General features: G+C 34.2%; 1 protein-coding gene across 15 annotated transcripts in view; it reads left to right on the top strand.

The window, feature by feature from the left end:
- The window catches only part of svr (Carboxypeptidase D svr), a 98,955-nt gene that overhangs the window by 60,015 nt on the left and 21,679 nt on the right, over positions 1 to 17,261 (top strand). For all 15 annotated transcript variants that reach the window (XM_067779779.1, XM_067779778.1, XM_067779790.1 and 12 more), the window contains one exon: positions 12,770 to 13,005. In XM_067779779.1, coding sequence (XP_067635880.1) covers positions 12,770 to 13,005 — 236 coding nt within the window. The remainder of the gene's footprint in view (positions 1 to 12,769; positions 13,006 to 17,261) is intronic.

Raw genomic sequence — 17,261 nt, 5'->3', positions numbered from 1 at the left:
ATTGCATTTTTTTTCTGTTGAGGTAATGAGGTTTTTGCGTTAGTAAACTAAAAATATTTACTGTCACAAACGTTTTCAATTATTTTTTACATTCCTCTGTTATAAAAGGCAGCAATCATTACGTTTACATAATAATATTTTGTGAAAGCTAACGCTATCGTGATTATTATTATTATTAGGCCACGATGCTCTACGACAAATATTTAAGTATTTGTGCTTAACCTTTCAGTCAGGGCTGCAAAACTATCGATGGCACTATGAACAGTATCGATAGTTTGTTGTTGTTGTAGCGATAAGGTTTCTCCCCGAAGACTTTGTGGAGTGTTATCGACGTGATGGTCCTTTGCCGGATACAGATCTGGTATGCTCCGGTAACACAGCACCATTAAGGTCCTAGCCCGACCATCTCGGGAACGATTTATATGGCCACATTAAACCTTCAGGCCATCCGCCCCCCTCCCCCCCCTCTCCACCCCGCTGGGGGCTTTGACAAAAAAAAACGAGAGAGAACATAGTGATTAACAAACGACAGGCCTAGGCCTACCAAGTGACATAAAGGCGATATACAAAGTAAATTTTTGAAAAACCATCCTTTTTTTCTGTCGATAGTTTGATAGTAAATTTTTCCGGAAAATGTATTTAAGTTGTTCATTCAACTTATTGCACTTCTCGCAGTATATCAAATATAGAAAATTTCTTCTTGTAACTTAGACTTAACATATACTGAATGAGTCCATAGTGTTACCAGAAATTTGCTCAACGACTAAACTGAAAAACTCTATTAGAAACCAAAACCCATGTTATAGAATAGCTCCATCCTCTATTCAAATACTAGAAGCTTTCTATGACCTATGCTACTTGCTGCTTCTAGATCTGATAGTTGTGCCACTCCTAGTAGCTGGAGTCTTAGCCTTGCGAGCGAAGGGCACTCACTGGCAAGGCTTAATTTAAAAGCATGTAACGCCAAAAGGCAGTGTCCAGTCAGAATACCCATCATGAGCCTACAGTCCCCCTTTTTCAATGATAATAGTTTTGTTAATCTAAGGTTGTAAGGCCTGCACATAATTTTAGAGACTTTGCAGTCTCGCGCTGGGTTCCACGCATTCCGGCTTGGTCGGCCAATCTGATTGGAATATCTACGATACAACCTTCGACCGATGATGATGTATGTTTCTACCTATCCCGATTCTTCCCAGGTATTGCTTACACTCTAATACACTCTTAGATAATGTGCTATGAGATATTATTGCCTTAATTGAATTTAAAGACTTAATATCTCGGATTTTTTGTGCTGCTATGAATGCAGAAAAGATTCTGTATATTAATCCGGTACGAGCTCGGTATCCGACGGAGAGATTTGTTTGATTTCCCGAACATTCGAGCCGCCTCACTTAGTTTATGCGGTATTATTTGTAGGCGTTGAGATGTCCATCTGTATGCATATTAGGTCCTTGCAAATCAAATAAAATATTTTTTCCAGCCTCATTTTTTCAAGCGGTAATACCTAGGTCCCGGACTTAAATGCATGATATCATCTATTATGGAATTATCGATTTTGGGTTTTAGATATGAAAAAAAAAATTCAGTATTTTATCTTCGTGCGACAACCTTAATCTCTCTCCAATAAGGGCCAACATACATATTCATATGTATATGCGTTATTTTTTACCCAGATATTAGAATATCAAGTCGTCAATAGCTTTGCAGTTCTTCTTTCAGCCTATTACTGTAAACGGACACTTTTTATGTACTTAAGTATCTATTTATTCGGGCTTTCTATTTTCTCCATATCACGAAGAGGTTAAGAGTAACGCCACCTAGATGCAAGACTACAATGCCCCAGTGAGAGTTAGTGGATTCTCTCAGCTTAGATTCATGAGTTTGGCTGATACTCACCTTGCTGGGAGTATAGACAATTTGCCTTGCGCATTCAAACCAGTGTCGTCAGAACTTCTTGTTTCCCAGTTACTTATAGTTTCCCTAGTGTGCGCTTTTGTGAATTCACAAAAGGCCTCTGGATGAGAGAATGCTTCTAAAGCACCCTGCTTGGCTAGGTAGTCTGCCTGTTCACTACCCTTTCTTCCTGATGGCCGGAAACCCATCCTAACAAAACCTTGTTTTTGGCTCCCAGATTATTTAGGAATTCAATGTACCTATTCAGTAATTGTGTAAGACTTCAAGGCACTTAAGAATATCTGGATCTTCGACGTAAGGAGGATACTCCTCGAGGATAAACCTCCTCGTAGACATTATCTACCACAAACTTCTATTGCATGGATTTTTGCTTGGAAAACAGTGGGGTTTCATCACATTGGCATAGATTTCTTAAAGCTTGGTCTAGCGCCGTTTGCCTTTTTCATCAGATTTTGATTCCTCCTTGCATCCCATTATGCCAATACTAACTAGTCGATGCAGTGATGCATGGTCTCCGGCCACCAATCTAAGGAAGCCAATGTGACTATTCGCGGCACAATAGTATTTACTGCCCAGTAACCCATTTTGTAAGATAGCCCTCATGTTTTCACATAGACACGAGTGCAAGCGAAGAAGGCTCTTGTTGCTTTGTTTAAGGTAGTATGTAGATGAGCATTCCACGAGGGGGTTATGTACATTGCATCCATTGAAAATCTGATTTTAGTGCCACGCAGGGATGATTCTGGCATGGATAGTTTTCTTCACTGTGCCAGTTTTTTCTCGTGCATCCCTTTGATGTAGATTACTAAGCCATCTGCATACCCTTGTGTGTCAAATTGGATTTGGATTTCAGTAACTGCAGGAGCTCATATGCCCTAGCAGCCACAATTGGCTAAGATGTCCCGCCCAGCTCAACAGACAATCACAGCTTGTTCGATAACTTGATGTGTCGTGTTATCGTGAGCCCCTGAGATGACAATAAATACATTACTTAGAGTTGTTTCTTTTTTTCTCAACACACTATAATGCAAAATATTTTCATAATGTATCAAGTTTTTGTTTTGAAATTTAGTATTCTTGAGGGTTGACAAATTTATAACAAAACTATTTACTGCTATTTCTTCTAACAGTTTTTGTTGTTGTGTTCTTAACTTGTCTTGTGTTAGATTGGCATGCGCGTTTATCAGGTAAATGCTGCTGCTAGCTTTGCTATTGTTGCTTGATGTTGTTGTAGATGCTGTTGTTATTTATTTCATTAATACAACAACAAACGGTTAACCGCTTGCAGATCTTGTTGCTATTAAATGACATTTGTACTTTGAATTGTTTTGTAAATGTTTGTATGTATGTGAGCATATAAAACGATCACATTCAATGATTTGCCTTCGTTCCTAAACACGCTTTCAAAGACAACTTTAAGAGGCTGAATTTCTTGTTGTTTTTGAACTTATTCTTTTTATTTACAGCACCTCAATGTTATGCTGTTATTGTTGTATGCATTGTGCTTCGATTGATATGAACATTTATTCTGAAAAAAAAAAAAAATCGCACAAAATTTTCAAAATTTGCTGAACAAAATATTTACGCATTCAGTTTCAACAGAAATTACTAAAACAACATATATGTATTTGGTTTTGTGTGTAAAAAAATTTGTAATGAAAATTCACCACTCATAAACAAAAAATCATTGGCTATGCGGAAAATTCGAAAAGAATATTTCCGACATGTTTTTACACTTGTTCTGCTGTTCTTCACTTGCCTTCATTCTGGACAAAAAAAAATTGTTTCGGAAAGAATGGCCACTCGTAAAATCGTTTTGAAAGAAAATTTTACTCAAAAATTATAGGTATAAAATAAAAGTTTCGAAATTAAAAAAAACGCAAAATCATTGGCTGTCCGGAAAATTCAAAAAGGAAAATTGTTGATACTTTTTTTGCTGTTTTTATTTCATTTCATTCATTCTGTACGCAAAAAAAATTCCGAATGAATATGCACTTGCAAATCATTTTGAAAACAAAAAAATAAATAAAAATTTAAAAATTATAAAAACATTTAAAAAAAAAATTTTATTCAAACTGCAAAAATTATAAAATTTAGAAAACTTTGAGTGGTAAACTTTAAGAAAATACGAAAAATCAGCATACATAAAAAAATTTAATTTAACATATTATAAATGTGCGAAAAATATATAATTGCATACAAATCGACGTGCCATACGTTAACTAGCACTTTCAAAATTTTTTTTAATTAGTGCAGCATTTTTTCCAATTAAATTATTGAATATAAACAGAAAAATTAGCAGGAACAAATAAAAAATGCCAGCAGAAAACAAAAAAAAAAAAAAAACAGCAGGAAAAATCTCCCCTTAAACAAAAATTGTGCTCGAATAAAAAAGTATTCGAAAAAATTCTAGTACAAAACAAAAAAATATATATTAAAAAATTTTTTTTACGCTCTATTAAATAAAAAAAAATTGTTGCAGAATATGAAAACAGAATATGAAAAAGTGTAGTGAACTGTTATATAATAAAAAAAAAAAAAAATAAAAAATAATAAAAAACAGGTTATGGAAATTTGTTTGCAATAATATCAGAACCATCAAAATATCAATTTTTCAGATTTTTTTTTGTAAGGAAGTAGCTATTGCCGGCGAAAATATCTTTTTCCCGAATGAAGAATAACGAAGAATTACTTACTGCAAAAAAAAAAAAAAAAATGCGGGAATTTGTATACCGAACTTTCCTTTTTAAAAGTATAAATTTTAAAACAGCTTTGAGTATAAGAAGGGTAAATTTTACTACATATTAAGAATTTGCAAAAAAAAAAATTCACGGAAAAAAAGGTATTGCTAAATTCTACTATAAAAATGGGAATTAAAAATTCTTGCTAAATTTTTTGCACTAAATACTAAACACTACTTGGTGTTTGGTTGTAAAATCATTTTTTTTGCCGTTGTGGTGCTTGGTGATACAGCATGCCATAAATATAATTACTTGTATATATATAAGGTTCGTCAGTATATATTTATTATGCACATTAGGTTGTTTCATTTATGGATTTTTTTCTTTTTTATTTAATTCTTAGGACACACGGCGACAGTTGTTTCGATTTTACCTTGTAAATCTCTTCAAAACCTTTTCTCCCGGCAGTGGGATTCAAACCTTTCTCGTAGGATAACAAAGATGTGCAACTTTTAGCGAAATCGGCTAATTTCATCGGTTGGTTGGGTTGGCATAGAATGCCCCATACACATATATCAGGAAGTCTTAAAGTGAAACCATTTGCTAGGGTGACATTTTCGCAGAGTACATTTTTTGTGTAAAATTTCTTAGCCTCCATCAGCTACGTTATTATTTAAATAAAATTATTACCGAAAAAGCTTTTGTGGTAAAAATGAATTTTCGTAGTATGCAAAATCTAAATTTTGGATGAGTTAAGTCTCTGAAAAACCTGGAATTTGTTTTTAAATTTCATAATTATTTATTATTTATACGAGCCGGACCCGTGCGCAACTTGCGCAACCAATATAAAAGTCTCTTATCAAATATCAACAGAAATCAGCTGTTCTATCAATCAATTAAAACTTACAGCTTACAGCTTGCGCTGCCATCTGGCGTATGGTAGCTACTGCCGGTAATGCAGTGCAAATATTCACAATAGTGCCATCGTACAAATAGATTTCTTTGTGTGCTCACAATCGTTTATTTTTAACAATTTATTTTAATAAAATATAGCTAAACAAAAGCTCTCCGACCAAAACTGCCAAAGCTCGCCAATAGCCCGAATCTCCATCTTTACAACCAAAACTTTATTTATAGATTTGGATTCCAAATGAGAGCGAAAAAGGGACCCGTATATAAAAACAGCAATTGGAAATAATATATATGATTCTTTTAAAATAGAAGGAAGTAGTCTTTTGGGTAGATTACATAAATTTCAGCTGAAAGTAGACCACCCTTGTGTACAAATAAAAAAAACATACAAATACCCACTTACACAACTTAAACCATGGAAACGGCAACAACAATTAAAGTCACTCATTCTGCCAGCATAGATCAGTTTAAAATTGCAACATATCGCTCAATAGATTTTCGCATTTTTTTTTTTTTTTTTCAAAACGTTATTTTTGTTTTTTCTTTGTACGTTGTGGCAGCGTACAGCTCTGAAGTGCCTCAAGAAAACTAGGCTAATACCGTTCATTATGTTATTTTTATTTTTTGCCAAGTTGTTAATGTGCAGAGGGTTTGTCATGCATGAGATCTAAAGCTGCTCAGCTACAGAAGCGATATCATCAGCTGAGTGAAACAGAAACATAATTATTCTACATTAATTAATAAGAACGCTGAACTCTCGAATAAATAGCTCAAATGTGGAGTATAGCAAAATGTTTATTTACAACACTACTATGGTAGTAGTACTTCACAATAAAATTACCCGCGTACTTCACTTACAGCGTGTGGAAATCCAACTGATTGACTATTCCTTAGCTTGTGCTGCTTTTATACTCTCAGTTGTCTCGCCTATTTCTCCAGGGTCTAGACTATTTACGAACAGCCTTCTTGAACAGTTGCTTGTCTATTTCTCGTTTCTGTATCTCATATTGGATTACATGTTTATCTGAGGTTTATTTAAAGTCTTATGCGCTTTTTATTGCTGTGTACATCTCGGCATCTTCTATTCTCTGTTCCATTCTATGCATATGTGTATATATGCCCGAGTAATATGCGCTCTTTATGCTGTATACGTATGTGTGGCTGTTTTCTGTTTCATCTACTTGCCTTGCTGTTTTTGTTGTTTAGCTTTCATTACCAGCCGCACAATGACGTAACGAAGCTTCTAATACTGTGGCATTGTACCAAATATGCACAGGGCCAGAGTTTTTATCGAAATAGTAGTAGATATATAATAGAATATATTTGTATAATAAGATCAAATGGCAATCCATGGGGGCAGCCATGCAACAAGTCGTGCCAATCGCTTTTTCGTTGGGCTAACTGGCGTCAATTGGTAACACCGAAGGAAATTAAAACGGTTTTCACCTGGAGTGGGGGCCGCCCTATTCTGCTTTCATAGGCCATTTCATTAAATTACTTTCTTAGCCAGAGCATCATTATTCATTCGCATAGCATGGACTAGCCGCTGGACCATGTTGATGTCTACGTAGAGCTCGTACAGCTCATCAATAAACCTTCTTCGGTATTCGCTATTTATTAACTTAATCTTCTATATATTTTGCTCGACTATTTCTACAAATAATTTCCATTTCCAAATATGAATTCTTAACATTTAAATTCAGTGAAAAAATACTAATAAATATAATACTTATACAAATATAAAAATATATTATCATACGATATTTAAACATCAATGAACCTTCTGCCATCTGAATAAACTTTCTTTGTATTAAAATATTGCTCATACGCCACCGTTGCCTCCGACATACTACAAGCGAATTTATCGTTATTTTTCATAATTGAAGGAATGATTGTTGGCACCAGTAATGCCAAAACGTGGGATTTTCTTCCATTCATGAGATTTTTTTTTTTTACAAAAAATTAGCTAAAATGGTAAAAGGGATTCCCGCAATTTAACAGCACGAAAAGTGGGATATTTCGAAATGAATGCTTTTAATTTCTCAGTTGAACAAAAAAATGTGTAATAAGCACGTTATTACTGGTGCGTAGACGTAACACTGTTTTTATTATTTGGTATGAAAGAGTGACATACATACAAGTAAAGCAAATATAAGGGGTTACAAGTTGTGCTATTGCTTATGTAATTATATAAATAATTTTTTTACCTATAAATATTTTGACGAATATTAGCATCCCTAAGCCATACTGTCATCACTAATCCGATACTGAGCAGCCACTCGTATGTACGTAAACAAATCAATCATCATTTACATACATGCATACAAGGCAGCGGAGAGATACTCACAAACGCATATCGTCATCAGCCGACGTAGTACTCACATATACACACGCATATGGCTACAAACTACAAATATACATGTATATGGTTGCTAACCAAGCATTAAGTTCAAGAAATTACTAGATCTTAGGAGAAATGGGTGAACAGGGAAACCGAGAGTATATAAGCAGCGCAAGCTGAGTAGTCAGTAATCAGCTTTGATTTAAGCACGCTATTGGTTGTGAAGTATATGTAAGTGTTATTGTGAAGTAGTCTAATAAAGGCCATTTTGCATTATTGAATATTGGAGTTATTTATTCAACAGTTTAGCGATTCGAACGTTAGCAGAAGGTTTGGAATAGGCGGAATTTCCCTAAATTCGTTACAATATGTAAGGGCAATTTTAAATTTAAGGAGCATTTTTCTTTGTTGGAAAAAGTGAAGGATTTTCTCACTCGAATGAAGGGAAAATAAGAAAATATATACAACACATAGTTTCACTATGCTATACAATTTCGTGTTTTTTTTTTCTCGTTACGATGGCATTTCTGGTTGGCACGTGTGTTTGTTTTTAAATTCATTTAATTTCTTTTGCAATATTTTTCTTTTATATGTATGTTTGTTTAATAAGCATGCAAAGTGTTTTCTTAGCACTTTATTCAATTTGTTTATAGCCAATATTATGTTAATTTTTTATGTCATTCCTAAACAGGGCTTTAATCTGTGAACATATGTATGTATGATACGTTCATATCAACAAATTGTCATTGTTAAAATGTTTAATATGCGTCTCGTATTCGCTTTGCTTATTGGCGTTGCATCTAAATTGATTTTAGATTGGCTAAACATTTGTTACGAGCTTTTTCAAGCGGCTAACTAGGGTGATTAACGAGCTTTTTTTAGTCTGTTTACCTCTTTTTTCGAATATCGAATATTTAGTTTTTTTTATGTCCGATGAATAGTTTTAAACGTTGTTTTTAGAGATCAAGCCTTTGAGGAATTGTCGAAAATTTTAAATAATTTATATCCCGATTGAAACACTGAAAATTTAATTAGGACTTTTGTGCTACCCAGGGATGGTTCTGACATGGGCGGTTTTCTTTGCGGGCAAAAGGCGCTAGGACAGTTGTGTTAGGTTTGATGGACAATCTTTTGGTATCACACCACCTTTCTGTGATGCGAAGGCCAGTTGAATGTGATTGGATATTGTTTACTTGTGCATCCATGTGATGTGACTAGGACCCACAAGAAGGTAGAGAGAACACCCTCTGGGGACATCCCCTAGTTGCCCCAATTGACTCAGTTATCCCGCCCGGCATAAGACTGATTTCTTTGTTTTTTTTTTTTTTGCATAGATAGCACCCAGCGAATGATCGTTGGGCTTATATCATTGTCAACCAAAGCTTGTTCGATAGCTTGATGTGTCTTGTTATCTTCCCTGAGACGTCAATCAAACTGCAGGGGTCTACATTTATAGACACCAGAGCCTTTTCAATTTTTTCCTTGTTGCAGTGAATAGTAATATCCGTGAATTTTCCTGACAGATAGGCAAATTGAGTCCAAAAGCGAGTCACAAAGGGAGTTTGTTTAGGTTGACCTCGCACTAAGGCTAATTGGTCGATACGACGGGAACTTCCCTGGCTTTGGTATGAATACTACCTTGACCTTAACTTACCAGGTGAGCATGTGACCTGTTTGGAATGTAGCCGAGCAGTAGAGATGCTGTAAATAGGTTGGATAAGGCCGGAGCTACGAAGTTTATTCCCTGCTGTGACAGACAGGTTTTAATAAACGTCTGCCATGTGTACAAAATTTAGTTTTTTACTATAAAACTGCTTAGGTAATTGTGATTAAATTTTTCATTTCATCACTTAATTTGTTTTCAAGTCTTGTTTAACTTGTGTGGTGTTATTCAATACTCCACCATCGCTCGCATTATCCAATAATTCGTTTATGTATTTACATTTTGTGGCTTCCTGTGTTGAATGTAAATTTTGGTTGAAATTCCCAACTTCGGCTGCTGCAGCGAATGTTAAAACTTGTATATACCACGAGAGGTCAAGTACAGGCGTAATAAATATACTTCATTAAACCACTGCTGGGCTTCTTGTAGCTGCTTTACAAAAATACCTTCAAACCGTAAGAGGTTGAAATACTAGCAATACAGTTTTTTTTTTAATTTTTGCTAATTTTATAAATATTGCTCCACTTATTTTGGTTCGTTTGTTGTTTGCTGATATTGTTGGTAAATGTTTTTTACATATCTGATTACTTATTACATTGAGCGCCAAAAGTATTTACCTTAAAATAATGGAGCTGGAAGGAGTAGAGTAGTCAATATATGAGGACCGTTGTGTTTATAGTTTTCCCCCGAAATGCAGCCTTAAAGGTGCCGAAAAAATACTGTTCGATCATTTTTGGATTTCTATGATTTAAAGTATACCATTGTACGGGAGAATATCGTTGTGAATTTTAAGAATTGTCGGTTATTCTGCAACTACTGTTATCGTTCGAATATCTAAGCTGTCGAATAAAAGCACTCAAATGTTCTGTACGTAAAATGCTATTTTTTTAACAGCACTATTATGGTAATAGATCTCCACAACTTAATGTGTTGGCATACTACCCTTATTGTGTGTTAAAATCAAACTGAATCCTATCACCTGGACTGCGCTGCTTTTATACACTCAGTTGCCTCCTTCGTTTATTTCTCACAGACTAGATCTTTCGCGAACAGCCATCTCGATTAGTTGTTTATTTACTTTTCTCATTGGCTGCGTCTCCTATTTGCTGTATACATGTATGTATATCTATAGTTTATGTAAGGTAAGGTTGTTGTTTCTATTTCATATGCTTGCCTTGCTGTTGTTGTTGTCCACCATTTATTACTAGCGGTATAGTGTCGTATCGAAATTTCGCCACAATATGAATACTTTTCCCTTTCACCAAAGGTGTCTCTGCTTCATATACTAGAATTTTACAACGGTGCAAGAATTGGCAAACAATTTTATCCACGGCAACTACGGAATCATTTGCCAGCTTTTAAAACTATAAACTGAATTAAAAACAGCATACGGTTCGCATATTTTTCTTGCTTAACTTCTTTTGACAAATAAGCTAGCTAGAAATTTGTGTACTTTATGTTCGAGATTTTTGTTTATTTTTCCGTTTTAAATGTATTTACTCGTTGGCTTTGTTATTAAGTTGCGGTTTATATTGTAACGAATTTTGGGCAATTTCGCTTATTCCAAACCTTCTGCTAACGTTCGATTCGCTAAACTGTTGAATAAGTAACTCTAATATTCAATAATGCAAAATGGTCTTTATTAAACTACATTGGGAGTACTTCACAATAACACTTTTACTTCACAACCAATAGTGTGCTTAAATCAAAACTGATTAGTTATGCCTCAGCTTGCGCTGCTTTTATACTCTCGGTTTCTTCGTTCACCCATTTCTCCTAAGGTCTAGTAATTTCGCGAACTTCATGCTTGGTTACCAGCCATATACATGTATATTTGTAGTTTGTAGCCATATGCGTGTGTATATGTGAGTACTACTTCGGCTGATGATTACATGTGTTTGTGCGTATCTCTCCGTTGCCTTGTATGTATGTGAGTAAATGATGATTGATTTGTTTACGTACACAAGAGTGGCGGCTTGCTTTATTGTTGTTGTGCCTTTATTTAATACCCTTAGTGATGTTAAAATTCGCCACAATATTACTAATCGACTGACGGTCATCCACTTCGTTAATAAATTTAATGACACATATATTTCGTTTGAGCAAAACATAATTTGTCTTTATCCGTTAACTTTTAGTGCCCACTGTATGCATATTTGCATTGCTTTTACTTATAACTTAACAAAAATACGGTAAATGACAAAAATTAAATCACCCGTACATAAGCGTAAGCTGGAACAGCTGTCACTGTATGCCATCTGCTATATTGGCACATTAACCCTTAAATGACCAATGGATTCGCGTTCAACGACCATATGATAAAAGAAAAACATACGAATAATACTATTTAGGTATATTAACCTATCATAAAAAATTTATTATAATCTTAATTTTTAAACGCTATCAGATGCTTGAAATCATAAGAAAAGAAAGAAACGGTACACCCCTCAATAAGTACCTACTTCAAAATTACTGAATCACCTTCTCCGTACTTGGCTTCACCAGAAAATTGCACTGTAAATTAAGTAGTAAAGATTGTAATGTTGCTGTTGGGAATATTTTTGGTGTTGGCAGATCCTTGCCGGATATGAATCGGGCACACACCGGTATTAACACCTGCTGGAGTTATCACGACTGCTGTGGGAAAGTTCTTTTGTTTTTGACTCGTCAAACCTTCGGTAGGTATATTGAAGTCGCCTCTTATGATAAGCATGTCTTACCGCGGTAATATTAACTAGCAGGGTCTAGAGACTGTACTCCTGTCATAGCCATATATTGGATATTTTTAGTAACTTTATTTTACGTCGAAAATCGGAAAAAGAAAAAATCATTTAGCTAATTTCTAGCTCCGTTGTTAGTGGATTTAGTCCTATCCCCTCTACGCTTTATGGTTGCTCTTCTCCCTTCTGATTTTACAGTAATCCCACGTAAAACGTACAGCGTTGCACATTTGGCCGTAAAAGGGTTAACAAACACATTATTAGACTACTTAAAAGTATTTGTTCCAATAAAATTATGAAAATACGAACTAATTACATTATTTATTAGTTACTCGTCGTGCCTTGCCCTCTGTTATCTCTTCGTGGCCTATTTGTTGCATTTTCTGCTTTATCAATATCTCACTTTTTTACATATTCACATTTTTTTTCTTATATTATCATTTTTATATTTAATACAAAAATTAGTAATTCTCTATCAAATGTCGCGTTCTTTTTTTTTTTTGTTTTTTTCTTGTTGCACAACATTTTCTATTTCCAGGAAGGTACTTGCGAATCACTTCCGAATTATGTTGGGCGCACAAATGCTGCTGGCATCGATTTGAATCGTGACTTTCCCGATCGTTTGGAAAATCAACAAGTCACACAATTCCGTTCGCACAATCGTCAACCAGAGACAGCGGCCATCATAAATTGGGTTTTAAGTAAACCGTTTGTCTTATCGGCGAATTTTCATGGTGGCGCAATTGTGGCGAGTTATCCCTATGATAATTCAATGTAAGTAAAGTGGATGAAGTGTATTGTGACTGACTTACAAGCGTGATTGATTTTTTACAAATGCCGGATCTTTAACTTAATAGTTCGAAAAAAATGATGAAATCCGAAAATAAAAGTTAAATACGGTTTTTTTATTTTTTAACGACAGAATAAAAGTCTTGCCTTATAACTATGGAACGGCCCATCCAAATGAAACTAGTTTTTATTCATGCATAATCCTTTTTTCAACAGAAAGCGGTGATTCAAATTTCAAAACAATATTTCAATTGGATCAAATTTTATGGCGGAGAAACAGGAATGGAAAAGTATAAGTATAACTATGAGAGAGGGTTATGGTTTTTCGATGGCAAGCTTCTAGTATCAGGAACACAAATTTTGAAGTATTCCTACAGATTTCAAATCCAGATATTTGGGAAAATCGGTTGTTAAAAAATTCGTTACATTTGGATGAGCCGTTTCTTAGTTATGGGACTTTTATTCTGTTCTTAAAAAATAAAAGTCTGGATTTAACTTTTATTTGTAGTTTTTGTTGAAAAAAGGCCGAAAAATAAAAAGATGCATGATTCGTCATGAATATACCCGGGATCCCATAAACATTCACCAAGGAAAATTTTTTGACCCGAACTTTTTTGATTAAAAAAAGCATTATTTTTTAATGATCAAATATATGCAATTGTTTATCAACTACTCTAAATAAATCGACAATATAAAATTGCGCTTGTAAACTAAGTAATTAATGAGTTATCTCATTATCTTCTAACTGAATTTGATTTTTATACTCAGCTGAGCAGAGCTCACAGAGTATATTAACTTTGTTCGCATAACGGCAATCCGTAACGGCATAAACTAATCGAGATAGATATAGACTTCTATATATCAAAATGATCTGAGCGAAAAAAGAAATTCATTTAGCCATGTCCGTCCGTCCGTAAACACGATAACTTGAGTAAATTTTGAGGTATCTTGATGAAATTTGGTATGTGGGTTCCTGGGCGCTCATTTCAGATCGCTATTTAAAATGAACGAAATCGGACTGCAACCACGCCCACTTTTTCGATATCGAAAATTTCGAAAAACAGAAAAATTGCGATAATTCATTACCAACGACGGATAAAGCGATGAAACTTGGTAGGTGGGTTGACCTTATGACGCAGAATAGAAAATTAGTAAAATTTTAGACAATGGGCGTGGCACCGTCCACTTTTAAAATAAGGCAATTTAAAGGTTTTGCAAGCTGTAATTTGGCAATGGTTGAAGATATCATGATGAAATTTGGCAGAAACGTTACTCATATTACTATTTGTGTGCTAAATAAAAATTAGCAAAATCGGATGGCGAACACGCCCACTTAAAAAAAAAAAAATTGTCATCAAATTTTAACAAAAAATTTGATATGTTTACAGTATATAAGTAAACTATGCCAACATTCAACTCCAGTAATGATATGGTGCAACAAAATACAAAAATAAAAGAAAATTTCAAAATGGGCGTGGCTCCGCCCTTTTTCATTTAATTCGTCTAGAATACTTTTAATGCCATAAGTCGAACAAAAATTTACCAATCCGTGTGAAATTTTGTAGGGGCATAGATTCTATGACGATAACTGTTTTATGTGAAAATGGGCGAAATCGGTTGAAGCCACGCCCAGTTTTTATACACAGTCGACCGCCTGTCCTTCCGCTTTGCCGTTAACATGATAACTTGAGCAAAAATCGATATATCTTTACTAAACTTAGTTCACGTACTTATCTGAACTCACTTTATCTTGGTATAAAAAATGCCCGAAATCGGACTACAACCACGTCCACTTTTTCGATATCGAAAATTACGAAAAATTAAAAAAAAATGCCATAATTCTATATCAAATATGAAAAAAGGGATGAAACATGGTAATTGGATTGGTTTATTAACGCAAAATATAACTTTAGAAAACACTTTGTAAAATGGGTGTGACACCTACCATATTAAGTAGAAGATAATGAAAAAGTTATGCAGGGCGAAATCAAGAGCCCTTGGAATCTTGCAGGAATACTGTTCGTGGTATTACATATATAAATAAATTAGCGGTTCCCAACAGATGATGTTCTGGGTCACCCTGGTCGATATCTCGAAAACGCCTTCACATATACAATTAAGAGCCACTCCCTTTTATAACCCTCATTAGTACCTTTAATTTGATACCCATGACATACAAACACATTCTAGAGTCACCCCTGGTCCACCTTTATGGCAATATCTCGAAAAGGCGTCCACCTATAGAACTAAGGCCCATTCCCTTTCAAAAAACTCATTAACACCTTTCATTTGATACCCATATCGTACAAACACATTCTAGAGTCACCCCTGGTCCACTTTTATGGCGATATTTCGAAAAGGCGTTCACCTATAGAACTAAGGCCACTCCCTTTTAAACTACTCATTAGCACCTTTCATTTGATACCCATATCGTACAAAGAGATTCTAGAGTCCCCCTTGGTCCACCTTTATGGCGATATCGCGAAAAGGCGTCCACCTATAGAACTAAGGCCCATTCCCTTACAAAAATACTCATTAACACCTTTCATTTGATACCCATATCTTACAAACACATTCTAGAGTCACCCCTGGTCCACTTTTATGGCGATATCTCGAAAAGGCGTCCACCTATAGAACTAAGGATCACTCCCTTTTAAAATACTCATTACCATCTTTCATTTCATACCCATATCGTACAAACACATTCTAGAGTCACCCCTGGTCCACCTTTATGGCGATATCCCGAAATGGCGTCCACCTATAGAACTATGGCCCACTCCCTTTTAAAATGCTCTTTAATACCTTCCATTTGATACCCATGTCATACAAACACATTCCAGGGTTACCCTAGGTTCATTTTCCTAAATGGTGATTTCCCCTATTTTGTCTCCAAAGCTCTCAGCTGAGTATGTAATGTTCGGCTACACCCGAACTTAGCCTTCCTTACTTGCCATTTTATGTACCAGCGGTAGCCATCATCAGCTTTTCAAATGACATGAATGTAATTTGTATATTCAAACTATAGCTAAATTTTTTACTTTACTTTTCATTATAGCTATATATTTATAAAAAGTTAAAAAAAATTGATTACTTTTTTAGTCGAAATCTAACTTTCTTCGAATTTTTTGAAAATTTTCTAATTTTCATTGTCACAATAGTTTCGAATAAGCAAATTATAACAGATAATCATTTTATTTGGATTTATTCTCATTTTGATTGATCGCTTACGCAAATAATCTCGATAAATCAAATAGATTATGACTAACCAAGTGAAATCAATGTCAATTAGCTTCAGTTTGTATACAATGAAGTGTTGTCGCTCAAAAAAAAAAACTGATTGAAGCTGAAATTAATTTGTACTTTATTCACACAATCGAGCTCAGTTTCAATTGTTACATTTCAATACCAAGTTCTCTTTGAATAACTTAAAAATTTGAAAATTAATTTAATTATTAACATAATTTGATTTTCATTCTTGGTTTTTTTATGCTAGCTCAAGTTCGAATCTTAAAATTTTTTTACTATTATAACAATGTAAGCAAATATTTCCATACAAGAAAGTTAATTTAAATTATTTTGATTTTGATTACACAAATCGCTACAGTAAATCGCATTAATTGGACAAATCAAATAATTCACTTATCAGGCAAAGCTTCCATATTTTTTACTAAATTAATTGATTTTATGTAAATCCCGTTGATATAGAAGCAAAACGAAATATTTTATTTCCGTATTGAGTTAGTCCTCAAAATCAATTTCAATTTAAAGACTTGGAAAGCAAGTCCCTTCAAATGATGGAAATAAAATTATTTTAATCGATTAGTAAAGTTATTGATAAACGTTGAACAAATCAATTAATCGAAATACAATCAAGCGATAACTCTATTAATTGATTAGCAAAAAAAGTACTCCTAGTATTGTTTTATTTATTTAATGAACTATTCCATGAAAGTCTCCTTGATTTGTTTTAAAGCGAAATTTTATTTAACAAAAACTTGGAACTTTTATTTGACTAACTTTTTAAACTCTTAAATTTTTTTTGCAGAGAAATTGAGAATTTGTAATTGTAGTTGCATAGCTATAGAGTAACTACATAAGTATGTGCCATAAGTATGTAATTCAACAGATTTAATTAAATAGGCGTTTGAATTATGAATAGAAGAAACAAAAATCAATAAAATTAATTTAATCAAACAAAAAGTTAGAAGAGAATGATGTCACCCCTTCGAATAAGCATATAA

Source organism: Eurosta solidaginis, chromosome 4, assembly GCF_040869045.1.
Source record: "Eurosta solidaginis isolate ZX-2024a chromosome 4, ASM4086904v1, whole genome shotgun sequence".
Classification (NCBI taxonomy): Eukaryota; Metazoa; Arthropoda; class Insecta; order Diptera; family Tephritidae; genus Eurosta; species Eurosta solidaginis.
The sequence above is the reverse complement of the archived record's forward strand: the minus strand, read 5'-3'. Positions and strand labels throughout refer to the sequence as shown.